The sequence below is a fragment of the Suncus etruscus genome, chromosome 16 (genome assembly GCF_024139225.1).
Source record: "Suncus etruscus isolate mSunEtr1 chromosome 16, mSunEtr1.pri.cur, whole genome shotgun sequence".
Taxonomy (NCBI): domain Eukaryota; kingdom Metazoa; phylum Chordata; class Mammalia; order Eulipotyphla; family Soricidae; genus Suncus; species Suncus etruscus.
The window spans coordinates 66,409,215-66,430,782 of record NC_064863.1 but is presented as its reverse complement, the minus strand read 5'-3'; the positions used below and the strand labels follow the sequence as shown (position 1 = coordinate 66,430,782).

Sequence of the window (21,568 nt, the reverse complement as noted above, 5' to 3'; positions counted from 1 at the left end):
ATTAATGCTGTGCCTATGCAAAAAAAAAAAAAAAAAAAAAATCCACACCTGCCCTGCCCCCATTTTCTTTTCTTTTTAAATTTTACTTATATTTTAGATATATTCTAGATAGATATAAATTTACTTATATTCTGCCTTTTTCACAGAACCATAGAACTTGAGTCATTTTGATCTCTCTCACATTTCTATGTCTTCCTACAAATTGAGAAAAGGAAAAAAAAAAAGTGGATTGAGTCTGGGTCTCAAGCAGTCTCAGGAACATTGAGTGGGGATAAAAAAAAAAAGGTCAGATATAAATACCTATCACAAAGTCAACGACAGTGGAATCAATAGATCCAAACTATAGCAAGCTGAACACAAACGGACCTGTTATACTGGTAGACCTGGAAGCAAGTATGGGATGTATGTGGGAAAGTAGGGTGGAGGGAGGTCAACACTGGTGGTGGGAATGGCCCTAATTCACGGTCACTAAATGCCTGAAATACAACTGTGAAAGACTTGTAATTCACAATGGTCTCAATAAAAATAAATAAATAAATAAATAAATGAACTTGACCTGTAAGCTTGGAAGCAAAATACTCAACAGATGAGCAAATTTGGAAAACCTGTTTGTCCTATAAGTAAGTGAGAAGGAATTATCACTTTGCCTTCAGAAATATGAGTATAAAATTTCCCATACCATAATTTTCCCTCATAAAACAGCTCTGATTTTTTGGGATATGTATAGCATGCCTCTAATTTCTTAATTTTCTATTTGTAAGAACTTTCAGATCACTTGAAAGAGCTTAAATTCTAAATTCAGCTTATAAACAGTCAGATTTATATTATTTGGATTAGTAGTATATGTATAGATGTTAAAATAGGAGCTAAGAGCTAATGATAAATATTATGAGGCAATTTATTGATAGTTTATAGATGATAAGTGAGCTAGGACTTTTGCTTTGCTATATTTTTTCATAGGGTTTTGTTAGATCTGAGATGAACTTTATTTTCTGTATATTATTCAGGAATGTGTCTTGGATTGACTTTGAGAGGGGGGTAGGATAGGGGAAAATATTTTCTCTCTAGCTCTTGAAGTGTTAACTTTTTTTTTTTTTTTTTTTTTTGGTTTTTGGGCCACACCCGGTGATGCTCAGGGGTTACTCCTGGCTATGCGCTCAGAAGTCGCTCCTGGCTTGGGGGACCATATGGGACACCGGGGGATCGAACCACGGTCCATCCAAGGCGAGCGCAGGCAAGGCAGGCACCTTACCTCTAGCGCCACCGCCCGGCCCCAAGTGTTAACTTTTTAAGAGTCATTTGTCATCTGTTTCATTAGTATAGTTGATTCTTTTTGTTGTTGTTGCGGTTTTCTGTTTTGTTTTTGGGTTTTGGGCCATACCTAGGAGCGCTCAGAGGTTACTCCTGCCTCTATGCTCAGAAAATACTCCTGGCAGGCTTGAGGGACTATATGGGATGCTGGGGATTAAACCTGATTTGGCTGTTTGCAAGGCAAATATCCTACATGCTGTGCTCCATTCCCACAATGAGTTTTATGTTTTGTTGATCACTACTGATGATTGTTTAATGATTGTTTTATATTTATCTGAAACCAAGATTAGTTTCATTAGGGTAGCAAATAACTTGTTCAAATTGGACATGTTTGATAGAATTGAGGTGTATTAATAGTTTGCATGAGAGCAACAGATACAAATCAAGATTGGCCCATAAAAATCAAGGCATATAATCATCCTAATTACGATACTATATTGGGGGGACAGGTACACCTGACTGGTTAGGACTTCTGATTTTTTTTTTGTTCAGGGATCACTTCGGGTGGTCCTGGGATATGGTTATTGGAGGTCTACTGCATGCAAGAGAAATGCCTTACTCTTGTACTATCTCTCTAACCCAGTTTATCTGGGGGCTGCAGGAGGCAAAGTTGGGGTGAGGCAGAGCCGCATAAGGGATTTCGCTTACCGAATATTTGCAATAAAAAATTGCATTAGTAAGAAAAAAATAGCAAAAAATTGCATTAAACATTTGTATACCCTGAACGGAACTGCTCGGGCTATGCGAATGTTTAATGTGATTTTTTTCCTTACTAATGCGATTTTTATTGCGATTATTCGGTAAGCGAATAATCACGAATACTGCGATATTTGAAGGCCAGCCGCGGCCACAAAATGTTGTATGGAGGGCCACAAACAGCCTGTGGACCGTGAGTTTGAGACCCCTGCTCTAACCCAACTGCAGTGCTTTTTCCCCAAGTAGAAGAAAATAAAATATGCTTAATAAGTAAAATATGTATGAGTACATGAAAACCGAGTATTTGCGATTACTGCATGTCTGTTTTGATTTTTCTAGACTGATTTCTAGAGTTTATGATGGCTTTCATTTGAATTGTTGGCTTATTGCCTATATCAGTCTGGGAAATATTCTACCTTATGACTAATTGGAAGAGATACCTCACCCCTATAAATAAAATGAATTTTAAACCTGTTTATTAGATACTTCTGAACTAAACTGTGAGAAGGGGAATGCCACATACTGTCTTTGATAGAATTACCCTGATTTTCTTAGACTAGTCAGAGTCTATTTAAGACAGTTAATTGTTAATTTTATATGCTTAACTTTTGAAAGCAAGGCAGCTAGATAAAGAGGAGGGGTGTTTTTTGGTAAAATGTCACAATGTTCACAAAGAGATTTAGTGTTATAGCTCATTTGTATTTTCCCTTAAGCATCTGTTATGAATTCTTAAAAAAAAAAAAAGCCTAGCATACTGCTGATGTGTTTTCCTTCTGCTAAGAATTTATAGTATTAAAATGACTTAGAAACCTGGCAAGGGAAGAGGAAAAAGAAGACTCACATCATATTTTTCTTTTCTTTTTTAGGCTATTATAATGGCTGATCATCTCTCTCTCTCTCTTTTAAATAGACTAATAGGGATGCCAAAGGAAAAATATGATCCTCCAGATCCTCGCAGAATTTATACCATCATGTCAGCAGAGGAGGTAGCCAATGGGAAAAAATCTCACTGGGCAGAATTGGAAATCTCGGGTAAGTGAATCTGAAGCTTCTGATTCAGGATATACTTTAGCAATATTTGTATTGTGATGTCTTTATTCTTTTTTAAATTTGTGTCTAGTTTATATTTTTAACCCTTCTTTCTGAATGAATATTTTCAGCCAGTGTTGGCACCTGGAACACTTTGGGAGTTCAGATTCCAAGTAAAACGAGCTCCTTTGACTATTATAGAGTAGTTGTTTTTACAAAAAGAAATTTCTGTTGGGGCTGGAACTATAGTACAGAGGTAGGGTGTTTGCCTTGCACACAGTCGATGTAGGATGGACCTGGTTTGATCCCCGGCACCCCACAGCCAGGAGCAGTTTCTGAGCGCATAGCCAGGAGTAAGTCCTGAGCATCACTGGGTGTGGCTGAAAAAACCCAAAAATAAATAAATAAATAAATGCATTTTTTATCATGATTTAATCATTCATTGTTCCAGAGGAGGAACATTAGAAGCTGTTTCTCTAATAAATAATAGCTCCTTTGTGACATTACATGTTTAAGCTCGATAGACTATAATTCCCAAAACTCATAATAATAATGAGAAAAAATAAGACAGATTCAGGTAAGGTGCTTGTCTTGCATGTACTTGGCCTGGGCTTGATCCCTGGAACTGCCTGTGTTCCCTCAAGCACTACCAGGAGTAAGCTTTCAGCACTGGTAGTTGTATCTTCCCCAAAACTGTAAAATTAAAATAGGTGTAAGTTAGTTAAAAGTATTGTACCATTGTTGATTTCTTTTTTTTTTTTTTGGTTTTTGGGCCACACCCTGTGACGCTCAGGGGTTACTCCTGGCTATGCGCTCAGAAGTTGCTCCTGGCTTCTTGGGGGGCCATATGGGACACCGGGGGATCGAACCGCGGTCCGTCCAAGGCTAGCGCAGGCAAGGCAGGCACCTTACCTCCAGCGCCACCGCCCGGCCCCCATTGTTGATTTCTTATCTACAACAATGAATAGTTTATTAAAAATAGAGGGAGTGGGGCATGAGAGAGAGAGAGTTCAAAGAGCTAGAATGACCTAGATATAATCCCTACCATTGTGTAACCTTTGAGCACTTGAACCAAGAAGTAACCTAAAGCATTGCTCAGTATGACTAGACTTTTCTCCTTCACACACATACAAAATAGGTTATGAATATTTATTTTTATATGAATTGATTTTATACAGATTATATAGAGTGTTTAGTTTGTTCCCTAATAAGCTTTTCTTTTTAAGAGTTAGACCTACATTTGAACCAATCAGTATGGATTGAAGTGATACTATGTATGGCACTTTTCTTGCATGTAGCCAACCTGGGTTTGATCCTGAGCATCCCATATGGCCCTCAGAGAACTGCAAGCCTGAGTACAGAGCCAAGAATAACCCCTGAGCATATCTGGGTGTGACCCAAAAACTGAAAAAAAAAAAAAAAAAAACAAAAAAAAACCCAAATCAATCAATAGTAATAATTACCTGTACATTTTGTAAAAATGTAACTGTATAGGCAGGTGGTTAGTACTCAGAGAAGAGTGAACATTTAAATCCTTTAGATTAACCTTGGAGGTTTTAAATCCTGCACTATTGACATTTAGGACTATACAGTCTATTTGATTGGGGTTTTGTATATGCTGTAGAATATATAATAATTTCTTTGTTTTTAATATAAATTACATAATTTAAATAGCATGTATCACCTAGTTGATCATAATACATTTGCTTACAGGTAAATGGAAGTGAAATTATTAAAAAAGAAAAGAAAGAAAAAAGAAGGGAGAGAAAATAAAGAGTACAGCAATAAGCAAATTTGTGAAAATTATTTTGTCTCCTATGAGGTCATTAAGTCCTTGTTAGAAGGTTTAGTTGGCTTTTGTTGCAAGTTGACCATTCTGTTACTTATTTTATTCTGAACATTTGATGACTTCAAATGCACATTGACATCTTAAGTGGGTATGTTCGTATGGGGATGGCAGTAATAAAAATATTGGAATTGTTGTGTATCTGCAGCTGAGCAGTTAGGAATTCCAAACTTTATTGCAAATATTGTGGCTTTTGTGGGGTGTGTTTTCTGCTGCCAGGGCTTCCAGAAGTATAAGAAGAGGGAGGATGCCCATATTCACTCCAAAGAAGTCCTAGTGATGTCAGCCCAAATACCAGCATATCTGGAGTTTTGTTCAGATTGGTTTCTCTGTAGAGAGCCCTGAGGAATTGTGAAGTAGGGCTACTGGTGAAGTAGTGATCGTGAGTGATGGGTGCAGCAGGCATGGCTTCAGAAGGCCAGAGACTTGGCTCACCCACTTCTCTGAAATTGCCAGCACCCAGCTGCCGGGCCGGTGTACCCATAATTTTTCATAATTGGTTTACATCTCCTTCAAGATGTAAACATTGGTTTACATCTCTTTCAAGAACAGAGTGAGTCTTTGGAGCTGGCTCGTGCAGACATGGAAACTGTGTTTGTCTTTAACTTCTACCAACTAGATGCTAGTAGCACCCTGTAGTTTTCACAATCAAAAATGTATCCAGATTGCCAAAGTCCCTTGAAGAACAAAATTGCCCTAGTTGAAAATCACTGGGTTAAATCCCAAGAAAAACTAGAATAAGTCTCTCTTTATGGATTTTTCTTTACTTGAAAATTTTGTCTCCTATTAAAATGCAGAATCTGAGATGACCTTTTAAATCTTGTGACAGACAACATAAAAGAATTTGTGATAGAATACTGGATGAAGTATATAAGTTTTAGTTTACTGATCAATAGCCATATGGACAATAAATGTTTCTCCTTTGAGATATTGTACCTTTTTTAAATTTTTTTGCTTCTCTTTAATCAGATCTATTATTTGGAAAGTAATACATAGTTAAAATACAATTTTACTTTTGTGAAGTTTATTAGGATAATATTCCATTTGATAGCAGCTTAAGCTAGGAGATTTACACAGACTTACAATCCTAAAAATTAGGTAGCTAAAAATTAAGAATCTGAATCAGATCTCTGACTTTTTCTAGTACTTATTTTGACTGATAATGCTTAATAATGTGTGGCTGTTTCCTTAAAAGTGTTATATTTAATAAAGAATCTTAAGCCAGAGTTACTAATCTGATTGTAGTATTAGAATTGGAACAGATGTCTCAGTCAGTTTAAAAGTTATGAACTATATAAGAATTTAGATACACCTTGTACTTCCAATTGATATATGTAATGCTATAACTTAAATATTTCAGCACTGTGTTTCTATAAAAATGCAGTGCAGTCCCATACTTTCTCTTTGAAACCATCTGATACATCATACTTACTCCAAGATTCTCCTTATTAATCCAAATCTCATTTTTATGTGAAAAGTCCATGAGAAAGAATGATTTCTGGGCAAAAATGGCATCAAAGAAGGGCCAAGTATATTTGGAAGAAATTAAGTTGATTACAAAATTAAAATGTCAAATATAGTGATTATGTGTATAAAAATGTCTTTATATTTGTAGACTCTTATCATTTTTTTGTTGTTGGGGAGTTGTCCCACACCCAGGAGTGTTAAGGGCTTCACTCCCAACTTTGTGTTCAGGATCATTCCTGATGTGGCTTTGGGACTGTATGTGTTGCTGAGAATTGAGCTTGAATCAGCTGTTGGCAAGGCAAATAAATATCTTACCTACTGTATTATCTCTCTGGTCTCATCTTCCACTTTTTAATCGTTGTAGTTTAGGCTTCTTGTTGAGTTTATAGTTTAATGCTTTAATATTTTGCCTTTTAGGTAGAGTGCGGAGCCTAAGTACATCACTTTGGTCATTGACACACTTGACAGCACTGCACCTAAATGACAATTACCTTAGTCGCATTCCACCTGATATTGCCAAGCTTCATAATCTGGTTTATCTGGATCTGTCATCCAATAAACTCAGAAGTTTACCAGCAGAACTAGGAAACATGGTGTCTCTCAGGTGAGGAAACATAGATAGTATTCACTTAATTTAACTTTAAATTTACCAAATAAAAAATTTGGGGATTGTTACTAATTGTACAGTAAGATATGCATTTATATGTGATCATTTAACTTTTAAAAACTGTCAGAGCATAGTGCAGGAGTCAAACAAGCATTTCCATTTTAGAAGCTTTTGTTAGTGTTCCATTTTCTTTTAACAGATTTTAGGTATATTGGGGCTAATTTATTGAGGCTTTGATAAGAATAATAAAATAATGGGGAAATAGTTAATAAGTAAAACTTTAAGGGACATATATATTTATTTTTGTTTTCTTTTGTCCACATATGGCAGTGTTCAGGGCACTCTCCTAGTTTTGTGCTTAGGAATTACTCCTTGTAGATCACTTGGGTGATTGTGTGGGATGCTGAGGATCAAACTCAGTTTGGCCACTTGCTAGGGAAACACCCTACCAATGTACTATCTCGATGACCCCAACATTGCTCTTTTCTAAGCTAAAGAATAGTTATACCTTACAACTCCTTTGCATTCATTTCCAGTTATTCAGGATATTCTAAGAATTACTTCATAGAACAAAATTCTTTTTGGTGAACGCAACCGTTGTTCTAAAATGTTTTTATTTTAGGTAAATGACTTACAACAGCATTATTGTTTTAGGTATGCAGTACCACCAGCAACAGAGTTGCTAGTACCCACCACTGTCTGTAGGCCTCTTTCATCAGGAATTTTAAGACCTTATACAAATGTTGTCTTTTTATTTATTTTATTTTATTTTGGCAGGGAGGGGCCACATCTTGTGGTGAATAGAGTTTACTCCTGACTCTGCTTAGGGATCTCTTCTGGTGGGACTTGGGGGGACATCTGGGGTGCCCGGTATTGAACCTGGGTTGACTGCATGCAAGGAAAGTGCTTTACTTGCTGTGCTATTGCTCTAGACTTCTACTTATCAGAATAAAAATTAGAAAAAGTTGCTCATGTTTCAGATTAACATTTTGTAGTGTTTAGAATTGTATCCCTTACTATACCGTTAGTACATATTTTTGTTAATTTTCTTATTTTAAAATGCTTTTTTAGTTATCTAATGAGGGATGCTTGTTTTTGTATAGTCTGCTCGAAATTTCAGAACTGTGATATCAGAATTATGCTGTTCATTTTATGTCTTGCACTTTATTTTCATTATAATTTTGGTTTGGGGGCCATACCTTTACCGTACTTGGACAAAGCTACCACCTCTGTGCTTGGTGGGTGCTTCCTTTGGTGCTTGGAGGACCATGTGATTGTAAGGGATTGAACTTGGACCTCCTGCATGTAGAGCATGTTTGCATGGGCCTAATTTGTACTTAAAAATAGTTTATGTTATATTAGACATCATAATATCCTGATATGACTTTTGTAGTTATAAGTTCATATAGGTTATAGTTGAGTTCTGAAGTCTGTGAAAATTTTAAAAATAAATTGTATTCTAGGACAACTGTTATCTCTGTGCATAAGAATACTGTCAATTCTATTGTATCTTATAGCAATTTGGATAACTGAAAGGGGGATGTATTTAGCTTAAAAGTGAAATGTAATTCTTGAATTTTTAGCTATTTATGCTAGAGAATGATTAATTTTAGAAACACTTATCAGCTGTTGGAATTAATACATTTTGTAGTGCTTTAATGTTGAATGATTTTTTTGATAATTGTAGAGAAATGTGCTTTGAACAAAACATATGGGATGCTTGAATGAAGGTTAAGAGAACAAGTGTAGAAATTAATAAAGTTTGAAATACTAAATTAAAAAACTACTTTTTTTGAACAGGGAATTGCTTTTAAATAACAATCTGTTACGGGTTTTGCCTTATGAACTTGGTCGGCTCTTCCAGCTACAAACTCTAGGTTTGAAAGGTGAGTAGCATTTTGTTTATTTTACTTTTTGTCACATTCTGGTGTAATTGGGGACTACTCCTTGCAGTGCTTGTGGATCAAACCCAGGATTTCTGCATACAAAATGTGCTCTACAACCTTTTGAACTGTTTCCCTATCCCCAATGTGAATGACTTTTATTTTTGATAGTGTTGATAGTGATAATCAGTTTTGAGGTATCTGAACTATTTTTAAAGATCTTGTGGGTTATAGTATGGTCAGGTTTTAGCATAATTTTGAGAATATGAAAGAACGGTGGTTCATTGGTATCGAATTGGGCTTCAAAATTTCAATATTCTGCCATGATTTTAAGCAATTTGGTGACAAATTTTTGCTTTGTTTTCAAATTTTACCTTTTTCTCTGTTATATTTGTTAGCTGTTTTAAAACACACTAGATTTTTCCTTTGTCCTTTAATAGAATAATTCAATAAACTTTTATTTTAACTGCAGTATTCCATCTTGAATTTTGATAGAAAAAAAAAGGTATTTATACAGATTTTTTGAAACATAGCAGTAAGAACAATATATAACCTATAAATGTAATTATTCTAAATATATTAATCTACAATGAGTGCTCCTCCTATTTTATCTAGCCTGGGATGAAAAGTCATTCTCGATTTATATAAATACTGAAATTTGTTAAACTTCTCTTATAGAAAGAAGGGTTTATTTTAAAGTTAGAGACTAAGGTTAGATATTTTATTTTATAATTGGAAGAATGAACATTAAGTATATATAAAGTATAGTTTAAATATTTTATTTTCAAAGAATGTTTTGGACATCCTCTATTAGCTTTGTTTATATCAGTGATGGAGCATTAAGAATGAAGCTTGAAAAGGATGAAAAAAATTCTCATATTACTGGTTGAAATAATTGATGCGGTATTAGGTTTTTTTAGTAAGCTCTTGTTGCTACTTGACCATTTTGTTACTTGTTTTTTTTCTGAACATTTGGTGGCTTCAGGTACACATCAGCATCTAAATTAGTGTTTTTCCATGGGGGCGACAGTTAAAAAACAAAAGTAGAGTTGAGACCATCGAGTAGTCTAGTAGTACTAGTAGTAGTACTAGTAGTAGTACTAGTAGTAGTAGTCTAGGAATTCCAAGTATTATTGCTGATACTGTTGTTTCTGTGGGGTGTAGTTATTTTTTCCTGCCAGGTTTTCCAGAATTATGAGAATGTGGAGGAGAATAAGGGAGAAGGGTGCCTGCACTCAATTCAAAAAAAGTTCTGATGGTATCCTCCAGAATACCAGCATACCTGGAGTTTTGGTCAGATTTGTGTTTACAGAGAGCCAGAGGAATGGAGAAACATGACCATTGGCAAAACAGTGATTAGATGATGGATGCAGCAGGAGTTGCTTCAGCAGTGTGGGGATTTGGATTACCCTCTCCTTCCAAGATTGCCAGCTTTCAGTTGTATGGCTGGTATGCTCATAATTTTAAGATGGGTTCACATCTCTTTTGACTACGGAGTGATTCTGTGGAGTTGGCTAGGCTCAGACATGTTGACTGCATTTGTAGGATACAATGCTTCGTTTGTAGGACACAACATTGTTTTTTGTGTGCCACACCCAGCAGTGCTCAGGAGTTAATCCTGGCTCTGCCCTCAGAAATTAATTCTGTCAGGCTCTGAGAACCATGTGGGATGCCAGGATTGAATCTGGTCGTCTGCATGCTAGGTAAATACCCTACTCATTGTGCTATCACCCCGCCCCCAGGACACAACACTATTTAAATAGCCAGGAAATACTCCTGTTTCCCTGGGAGTGTGTGTAGGGGGTGTGCACAAAGAATTGCATGTGGTATCATGATAGAGATTTCCTTGAGCTATTTATTGCAAATATAGAGCTGTTCAGTAGACATTTAAGCCTTGAAACTATCAACATTTATCAAAATGTGAAGCATAGAAGCTCTTAGGGATTTGTTTTCCAACCATTTTTCTTCTCTCTCTCTCTCTCTCTCTCTCTCTCTCTCTCTCTCTCTCTCTCTCTCTCTCTCTCTCTCTCTCTCTCCCTCTCCCCCCTCTCCCTCTCCCTCTCTCCCCCCTCCCCCCTCCCCTCCCTCCCTATCTCCTCCCTCCCCCTCTCCCTTTCTCTTCCTCTCTTTCCCTCTCTTTCCCTCTTCCGCCTCCCCCCAGGGTTCCAGGTTGAATACAGGTTCATATGTGAGGCATATGTTCTGCCATAAAAGCACATCCCCAAGTCACTATTAAGTTTTATTTTATCTTTCAATGCTCAGGAGCAACACATTTGGAATTATTCTGGAGACCTTGCATTTTTGGGATTAAACCAAGGGCTCATATATGTAAATAACAAACCATCTCCCCAGCCTTTTTAAAAATAATTTTAAAAGATTTATACCAATTTCTTCATAACACAGTCACTTCAGGCATTAGGTGTTCAAACACCAATCCCACCACCAGTGCCACCATTTTTTCACTATTTCCAGTCACCCATTCACAACTGTATCCTGCTTTCATACAAGTACAGTTTTCTACATGTTGCTTGTTAAAACACAAAGGCAACTGGAATTATCAAATTTTAGATCAATACAGGTCAGTTTATAATGATTGTTATCTCTCTCCGTGGTATTACTAACATCAATGTCTACAGATTTGTTGGGCTGTGGTTTGGTGCTAGTTGAATCTTCTTTACTATTGGTTAGGATCACTGAGGTTAGCAGATTTTTATGTAACTTCCTCATCAGATTTCCTGTGGTAGTACTAAAAAGTACTACTGCAGTAGTACATGACAAGATATTGAGGAGCAAGTGTCCTTATAGTCCAAGATATATAGATCTAAAACAGATTAGGTGGCTTGGAAGTTTGATACGGTTAAGGGGCTGAGCTGGGTCCTTTCTGTAATAGGACATTGCTGTTGAGCTACTATAATTCATGATGAAATTCATGATGCCTTTCTGAGAATGGCACAAAGGTATCAACCTGGATCAGGCTTCCTGGGGATTATTGGTGGCCACTAATTTTTTTGTGGGGGACATGGTGGCAAAGCTGGGCTGTTTTTCGCAGTGAAGATGGCGGTGGTAGGTGGGGCCATTTTGGTGGGAGAGGTTGTTTCTACAATTGTGGAGTGGGTGCAGGAGTGCTCAATTCTACTCCATTTCAGGAGAAAACGCCCAGAGATTTCAGACCTATTATCCAATCTCACCAGAGAAAATTTAATTGTTAATATGATTTCTGTTGGAGGGGTGTTAGGCAAGGCTCTTGAGCTATTGTAATTTGTGCAGAAAGGAGAAATGCCCCCCCCCTCCTTTTTGAGACTGCCGCAGAGCTACCAGTTCAGATCCAACTACCTGGAAAGTATGAGTGGCCATATTTTTCTTAGTTCTGGGAGTTTCTCCGTGATGATGTCTTTGACTGTTGATTCTTCCTGTGGATCCCCTTCCTGGGCCTCTGGAACTCCAAAGATTCTTATGTTGTTTCTGTTGAGTTTATCAAAGATTTCTATTTTCATCTGTTCACGTTCTTTGAGTACTTTTTCCATTGTGTGATCATTTGCCTAAAGGTTCTTTTCCAATCTCTTCTGCTGTATGGTGTTGTTCTGCATTTGATCTTCCAAAAAATAAGGAACGTTTCACAAATTTGCATGTCATCCTTGCGCAGGGGCCATGCTAATCTTCTCTGTATCATTCTAGTTTTAGTATATGTGCTGCCAAAGCTAGCACAATTAAAATATTCTTGATGTGACATAGTTTTTATACTTAATTCTTTTTTTTTCATTTTTGAAATTTTATTTAATCATGGTTCTCTACCTAGTTGTTCATAATATGTTATTTCAGGTATCCAGTGTTCCAGTGCCATCCTACCACCAATGTCCTCTCTTTTCGATCCTCTCCCCAAGTTTGTTTCCTTAGCAGGAACAAACTAGTTTATATTGCTTGTTTTGGGGCCACACTTAGGTATGTTCAGGGGTAATTCCTGGCTCTGCTCAAGAATTACTCTGGGCAGTACTTAAGGGACCACACAGGATGCTGAGGATTGAACTTATGTCAGTCCTGTGCAAGGCAAGCACCCTACATGCAGTCCTTTTTTTCCAGCCCTTGTATTGCTTGTTCAAAATGTATCTCACAGTGGTATTACTAAAGTCATTGAACATTTACCTAGCTGTTTGGTACTAAGGTGAGACTTTAATTTTACTGTTTATATTCATTGAACTTGGTGGGCATATATACAATTTTCTCATCTAATTTTCTATATTCCTACTGTGCTGGCAGTACTGTTAAATTTAGAGGTCTTTGGTTGTATTCAATAGGAACTGTAGAACTGGGATGATTAAGTAACTTGGTGTCTCTTTGAGATTAGTTGTTGAGCTTTGAAGCTAAACCATTTAATATATTGGAGAAGGATGTTGGGTTTGGGTGAGGTGCTGGGCCTCTTAGCCTGCTTGGGATTCTGCCTGTCCTCATCCCAAGAAGGCTCCAGAGATTTCTATCCCTAGACTTGGCCACCTGGGACAATTTACAGTGTCAACTCTTTGAGATTAGTCATATACTTTAATCCTAAACACTGCACAGTGGCCCAGGGGCTTCTCCCTGTGACTCAGCTCGGAGACCACTTAGGGTCACACTTAACTGGCAGTTTTCATAGGACCATGTAGATTGGGTTTTAGAGTGTCAGGCATGCATCAATGTGTTTTCCATATTAAAACAGTTTTAGTGGTTTGTTTCTTTATTTGATACATAAAAAAAATACAGTATTTTTATATCCTTGCCAACTCTCTTGTCTTTTTGATAATTGTCATTCCTAAATGTTGCTTCACGCTCTGTCTTAAGCACTAGGGAAATATCAAGAAGCTAGCATAGAGGGCATATATTGAGGATATGGTTATTAAGCTCTAGCTTGGTTTTTGTTGTTCCATTGGTTTGCAAGCTGCTTTGTAAATGAGGTACCAGGAGAATATAAAGCTACAGATTTTTAATGTTTTATCCCCCCCCCCCCAAGCCACTAATTGCTTGATCAATTCCCAGAATTTTGAAATAGTTGATCGTTGGTTTTTTGTTTGTTTCTTTGTTTGTTTTTGGGCCACACTCATTGACGTGCAGAAATCGCTCCTGGCTTGGGGGACCATATGGGACGCTGGGGGATCGAACCACGGTCCATCCTCTGCTAGTGTGTGCAAGTTTTACAGCTTACGCCAACCTTACAGCTTGCGCCACCACTCTGGCCCCAATCCTTGATTATTTTTGTTAGATTTTTGTTTGCTTTGTTGCTGTTTTTATGGGAGGGCAGATATTTGGAGGTCCTTACACAGTACTTAGATTTGGTAGTGTCTTTTACAGAATTTGTTGTGTTCTTTTGTATTGTTGAATATATGAGTTTGTGTGTGTGTGTGTGTGTGTGTGTGTGTGTGTGTGTGTGTGTGTGTGTATGAGGTGCCTCTTAAACTGTTTAATCTGCCTGGGAGTAGTTGGGGACATCTGTCGCTTTGATTCTAAGCCAAATGGGTCAGTTGTTCAAAGGGAAGGCTTAAAGAATCAGTGCTGCTCAGGCCTGTCGTCTTAAGGGCCACTCCTGTGGTTCTTGAAGGCCTCCAAGTCTGCACCCTGTAGTGCTTGAGGGATTGGGGGGAGTAGAGAGAGAGCCAGGTGGTCTGGAATTGAACTGGGGTCAGCTGTTTTATTTTATTTTGCAAAACATTTGCTTTAATACCTGTACTGTTTCTCTGTTCCCATTATTTTGTTTGTTTTGTTTTTGGGCCACACCCATTGACACTCAGGGGTTACTTCTGGCTATGCACTCAGAAATCGCTCTTGGCTTAGGGGGACCATATGGGACGCCGGGAATCGAACCACAGTCCATCCTAGCCTAGCTTGCAAGGCAGACACCTTACCTCCAACGCCACTGCTCAGGTCCTCTCTGTTATTTTTTTTATTTTAATATTTCCTATTTGGTAGCTTGAATTGTTTTCATTTTATTGTTTATTGATATTTACTATTGTATCTTTGTCTTGGTCAAAGTGCTATCAACTTTATTTTCTCTATTTTGGGTTCATCGTAATCTATTTTAAAATTTATTTCCTTCCGCTTCCTTTGAGTTATATGTTTTTCCCTCTTCAGATGTGTAATATTGACACTAAATCATGACTTTTTTTTTATAATATTTTTTATTTAAACACCTTGGTTACAAACATGATTGTGGTTGGATTTCAGTCCTATAAGATGACACCCCCCATCACCAGTATAACATTCCCATCACCAATGACCCAAATATCCCTCCTCCCCTCCCCGCCCCCACCTGTACTCTAGACAGGCTTTCTATTTCCCTCATATATTCTCATTGTTAGGATAGTTCGCAATGTAGTTATTTCTCGAACTAAATTCATCACTCTTTGTGGTGAGGTGTGACTTTTTTTTTTATCTTTTCTTACTCAGTTAAAAAATGTTAAAATTTCTCTTGAAATATTGGTTTATTTGCACCCTACACATTTTTTAAAGTGTTATTTTAATTTAACCAAGACATTTAAATGTTTTACTTTTTCCTTTTCTAACGATTACGTAGAAGTATGATGTTTATGGGGCCGGGCGGTGGCGCTAAAGGTAAGGTGCCTGCCTTGCCTGCGCTAGCCTTGGATGGACCGCGGTTCGATCCCCCGGTGTCCCATATGGTCCCCCAAGCCAGGAGCAACTTCTGAGCACATAGCCAGGAGTAAGCCCTGAGCGTTACTGGGTGTGGCCCAAAAACCCAACCCCCCCCCCCCCAAAAAAAAAAGAAAAAGAAAAGAAGTATGATGTTTACTTCAAAGTTCTTGGTAAATTTCTAGGTATTTGTTAGTTGATGATTTTTAGCTTTATTTTGTATGGTCAGATAGTACCCTTTATACAATTTAATTTTCTTCAAACATATTAATTTGGGGCCAGAGCAATGATACAGAAGTTATGGTGTTTGCCTTGTACATAGTCAACCCGAGTTTGATTCTCTGGCATTTTAAATGGTTACCTGAGCACTGTCAGGCATAATTTCTGACAGGAGCATCTTTGGATGTGACCCCAACCCCCACCACTTAAAAAAATTAAATATATTGATTTGTTTTCTGGTCAAAATATGGTCTTTTGTGTTCATGTGAACTTGAAAAGATTACTTTTTTGAGGGGACCACACCCACTGGCACTCAGGGATTACTGTTGGCTCTGGGCTCAGAAATCACTCCTGTTAAACTCCGGGGACCATATGGGATACTGGCAATCGAACCCAGTTCCATCCTGGGTTGGCCACAGGCAAGGCAAACGCCCTACCGCTGTGCTGTCTCTCCAGCCCATATTTTCTTATTTTTAAAGAGTGTCACATAAATATAGGTCAAATTGATTGTATGTGTTCTTTGTTCTACTCCATCTATACTGCCTTTTTGTCAACTAGTAGAGGCAAACTGAAGTCTCAAATCTCTCTTGTTAGTTTCTACAGATAATCTAGCTATTTATTGCAGATACATTTCTCCTCTCCACTCCCCTCTTCTTTTCTCTTCTTGCCTCTTCTCACCTCTCTCCTCTTCTCTTCTATGAAATTTATTTCTCTCCCACTAAGCTCTGACTTCTTTTTTTGTTTTTTTAATTTTTATTGTGACCAAAGTGCATTAAAAATCTTTCACTGCATCATTTATGGTACATAGTGACAATGAATGAGGGGCATTCCCACCACCAGTGCTGTCCTCCCTCTGCCCCTGTTTCCAGTATGCATTCCATATCTCCCTCTTCTACCCCCCAGTATGCTAGTGCAACTGGTCTCCACTTTACAGCTTGTAGATTGAGCATCTATTCCACCGTCATTGGAGATAAAAAGGATAAGAAAAAGGGGAGAAAAAAATTTGGTGACAACTACCAAAAAAAGAAAGAAGAGAGAGAAAGGAAAAAAAAAGAAAAATGGAAGAAAAAAAAATGGATCTGGCAAATAAAAATAAATCTCTAAATAATAACCACAAGAGTGAAAATGAATGAGAAAAGTGGAAGAAAAAAAGAGAAGAAAAATAAAGTCAAAAACTAACAAATCAAAACAAAACAAGAAAAAGTATGGGTGCTGGAGTGGTAGGGTTTGGTGTTCCCCCACTTTTTTTTTTTTTTTGCATAGGCACAGTAAGCCCATGGCCTAAGAGATTCAGGGTTTCTCCATCCTTGAAGCATACCATCATGGGATCAACCCTGGCTCCATGGGTTAAGAACTGAGGGCAAAGAGGGTTAAATAGGGAGGGATAATGGATCAGGATAGGGGGAATGGAAGGATAGGGAATCTAAGGGGAGAAGAAAGGATGATATATAAGAAGGGCTATATACACAAAAGGCATGGATTGTTAAAATATAGGTTTGGCAGACAAAGAGAAGTCCACTATATACAAACTCATGTCCTCATATAGACAGACATTAGAGATCTATTCATAAGTTGTTGTTGGAGGCCTCACTCTCATAGGATGGGTCTGAGAAATAATTGAATTTGGGCCGGAGCTGTGGTTCAAGCAGTAGTGTGTTTATCTTGAGCATGCTGACCCAGGATGGACCGTGGTTAAATCCCGCAGCGTCCCAAGTCAGGAGTGATTTCTGAGTGCATAGCCAAGAGTAACCTCTGAGCGTCACCAGATGTGGTCCCCCCCAAAAAAAAATTTGAATTAAGAAAAGATAAATAGCTAAAATATAGATTAGGAGAGAAAGAAAGAAAGGGGAAAAAAGATAAGAGCGAAAAATAGAGAAAAAAAATGAGAAAAAAAATTGGGCCCATGCCTTGGATTTGGAAGGTTTTCCCATTTCTAGGCACTTTATCAATGATGGGTGAACTTTGCTAAATGAAGCTTTCAGGGTTTGATAATGGCTGGAGCATTTTAGGATAAGCATAGTTTTCATATCCAAATTCAGACGACATCCTTAAGGGACCTAGAAAAGTAAATAATAAAGTTTGTATGGAATCAGAAGAGACCATGAATAACCAAAGCCATATTAAAAAATAAGAACAGTGTTGGTAATGAGGTTTGACATAGGTAGTGAGATTGGTGTTAAAATATTATATGCCTAAAACTCAGCTAACTTTGTAAACCACAGTTTTTTTTAATAAAAACGTTTTTTAAAATAATAATTGTGGAGGTATTTCATTACCTAATTTGGAATTGTACTATAAAACTATAATGATTAAAACTGCCTGAAACTGGAATAAAGATGGGTTCTCTGGTCAGTGGGTTAGAATCAAAATACCCAATGACAAAAGCCCACATATATGGACAGTTAGTTTTTGATAAAGGAACTGAAAATATGAAATGGAGCAAAGACAACCTCTTCAATAAATGTGCTGGTAAAACTGGATAACTATATGTAAGACATTAAATTCAATTTATTATCTTAACCTGTACAAAGACTTAGAGATCTGACTAGAAAAAATATTTCGAGGAAAATGTAATCAGAACACTCTTAAGATTTGGAACCTCATAGTCATTTTTAGTGATCTGATACCCCTGACAAAGACAACAAAATAAAAAAAAAAAAATGGGACTACATCAGATTAAAGACTTTCTGCATGGCAAATGAACATGGGCTAAAACTAAAAGAAAGCTACTGAATGGAAAAAATATTTGCATTTAACACTTCAGATAAAGGCTTAATTTCTAGGGTATATAAATTACTAACAAAATCCAATAAAGACAAATTTAAAAATCTTATCAAAAATGGGGAGCGGAAATGAACAGACACTTCTCAGAGGAAGACAAGCAGATCATCACTTAGGCACATGAAAAAGTGCTCAGGCTTAACTTATTATCATTAGTGAAGTCCATATCAAGACATTGGTGAGGTTCATCTCATACCAGTGAGAATAGTACATATCAAAAGTAGTAGAAACAGGGGCCGGAGAGATAGCATGGAGGTAAGACATTTGCCTTTCATGCAGAAGGTCGTCACTTCGAATCCGGCTTCCCAGATGGCCCCCCGTGCCGCCAGGAGCAATTTCTGAGCATGGAACCAGGAGTTTCCCCTGAGCACTGCCAGGTGTGACCCAAAAACCACACACATACACACACACACACACACAAAAAGTAGTAGAAACAATCTGTTGCCAGGGATGTGGTGAAAAAGGAACTCTCTTCTGCTAGTGCGATTGTTGTCTGGTTCAACCCGTGGGGATCATGGTATGATGAGCTCTCAGTAAATTGAGCTGCCATATGACCCAGCAATTCTATTTTTTGATATCTGTCCCCAGACCTTGTAAACATTTATCAAAGGGACATAGGCATACTATTAGTTATTGCTGCAGTGAGTTATAATAGTTAAGATATAAAATCAACCTAGGTGTCTAACAACAGCTGAACAGATTGTGAAGAATTGGAATACTTGCAGTAGCAAAGAATGATGAAATCATGCAATTTGCTGCAACCTGGTTGAACTGGAAGATACCATGTTGAGTAAAGTAAGACAGAGAAGACAAACACAAGATGATCTCACTTATCTGTGGTATATAAAAATAATCGTATTAGGAAATGTAGTATGAGGGGATGTTTATATCACCTTTGACCCCATGGCCTAACGAGAACAGAGAAGAAAAGACATCAAGGTGGGAAGGCTATATTTGGTTATATTGTGTGTGGGACAATAGAATAGCATTACAGTCCAAGTGCAGACTCAGTAACACTGAAAACACCAGGTCTAAGCGGAAACCACTGGAGTGGGAGAAGGGATACGACTGAGTTTCAGAGCTACTGATGGGAATTAACATTGGTGGTGAGATGGGTGTTGAAGTATTGAATACCTAATACTTAGCTATCAATAACTTTGGTTCTTTCACTAATTAAAACAATTAAAAATTAAAAGATGTTCTTTTTATGACTAAAACCCAACTACAAACATGTTTGTGATCATGGTACTTAGATATTTAAAATTAATAAAAATAAAATGAATCCCTGTTTTCTCTCATGTTCTATGTATATCAAGATTTCTTATTCTCCCCCCAAATCTAAAAAAAGTGGGGGGGGGGCGGAGAGATAGGGATGTGGTAGGGCATTGGTCTTAGACGCTGAAGGACGGTGGTTCGAATCCCATATGGTACCCGAGGCCTGTCGGGTGCGATTTCTGAGTGGAGAGCCAGGAGTAACCTCTGAGCATTGTCGGGTGTGACCCAACCCCCCCCCCCAAAAAAAAAAGATTTCTTATTTTTATTTCCTTAACTCTTGCTTATACCATTTTTTGAGTCACATGATGCAGTTTGGGTAATTTCTTTAAAAATTTTCCCTTTTGGGGCCGGTGAGGTGGCGCTAGAGGTAAGGTGTCTGCCTTGCAAGCATTAGCCAAGGACGGACCGCGGTTCGATCCCCTGGTGTCCCATATGGTCCCCCCAAGCCAGGGGCAATTTCTGAGCGCTTAGCCAGGAGTAACCCCTGAGCATCAAACGGGTGTGGCCCCCCAATTTTTTTCCCTTTTATATTGGTTTTAAATTTAGTTTTTTATATTTTCTCCTGGTACATTGAGTTACTTAAAAGTTGCTTAAAGTAAGGCACTTAAATATTTTAAGTTGCATTTGTTAAATTTTGACAAAGGTATACACCTGTGTAACATCTAGCTTGGTTAAAAGTTTTAGGTCATTTTCATTATTTATCCTAGGTTTTGTATATATGTGCATACATATTTTGGTTTTTAGACCACACTGGACTGTTCTCAGAACTTATTCCTGGCTCTGCTCTAAGGAATCACTTTTGGCAGGCTCGGAAGACCATTTGGAATGCTGGGAATTGAACCCACATTGGCTACATGCAAGTCAATAGCCTTAGCTGATGTACACACACACACACACACACACACACACACACACACACACACACACACACACACACACACATATATATTTTTTTACATAGGGGGTTAAATTAACGATGCTAGGCAAATAAGCCTTGAAACATTTCTTGGTCTGGCTTTGTAGTGCTCATTCTGATAGTGCTCAAGAGAACTACATCTGGTAGGTGGTCAGTTGTGCTGGGGCTTGGATCCAGGGACTTGCATATGTTAGTCAGATTCCATGTCATACAGTCATTTCCCCAGCCACTCTTTTTCTGAACACTTATTTGAGGGTGAATCTCATGATCTGCTTACTACCTTGAGATTTTGTTTTAATATTTGGAATCTTGAATTTTCATGGCTATTGCTTTCTCAAATCTGGTATTTTGGCCAATGGTTTCCAACCACTGGTATATAGAAGAAAAATCAGTGCCAGGTCATGGTTGTACAAAGATTGAAAATCAAAGCAGAGGAGGATGGATGGTGAGATAGTTCAAGAGTTGGAGTGCATGCCTGCATGTGGAGTCCTGTGTTCAATTGATAGTTCTCCATGATGTGCTTAGTACTACCAGGGTGGCTCTGGTAGCCTCCATTCATGATTCTGAGTAGCACTAAAGGTTTTTAGAACAGTATTGGGGAAACACTTCCCATTATTGTCCTACCTCCAAAAAGGTTGAAAACCTTTGTTTGACTGTTGTCTCATATTTTGAATATTTCCTTAATTCCTAGGGGAACATAGACTTTAATAAGACATTATTATTGTTTTGTTTTATGATCTGCACTTTTTGTATTCATATTTTTCTGATATGTAAAAATGTTTGGGGTCCTGTCACATTTCACTAGTCTTGGCGTAATAGATTTTTTAAAATATGTGAGATATCTTCCTTCTCTTTATATGTAAAGAAATATTTTAACTGGAAATATTTATTCCTTATTTTAAACATTCTCATACAAAACTGTC

The 21,568-nt window shown here is 37.6% G+C and overlaps 1 protein-coding gene and 1 non-coding gene across 2 annotated transcripts in view; one reads left to right on the top strand and one right to left on the bottom strand.

Annotated features, from left to right (window-relative positions):
* Positions 1-21,568, top strand: part of CNOT6L (CCR4-NOT transcription complex subunit 6 like) — a 98,580-nt gene that overhangs the window by 34,364 nt on the left and 42,648 nt on the right. Inside the window, exons 2-4 of the mRNA XM_049790256.1 lie at positions 2,918-3,039; positions 6,767-6,953; positions 8,757-8,842. Of these exons, the coding sequence (XP_049646213.1) occupies positions 2,918-3,039; positions 6,767-6,953; positions 8,757-8,842 (395 nt within the window). The remainder of the gene's footprint in view (positions 1-2,917; positions 3,040-6,766; positions 6,954-8,756; positions 8,843-21,568) is intronic.
* LOC126032975 (U6 spliceosomal RNA) lies at positions 12,438-12,544 on the bottom strand. Its single transcript, XR_007504132.1, has one exon. It is a non-coding gene; the product is annotated as a U6 spliceosomal RNA (small nuclear RNA).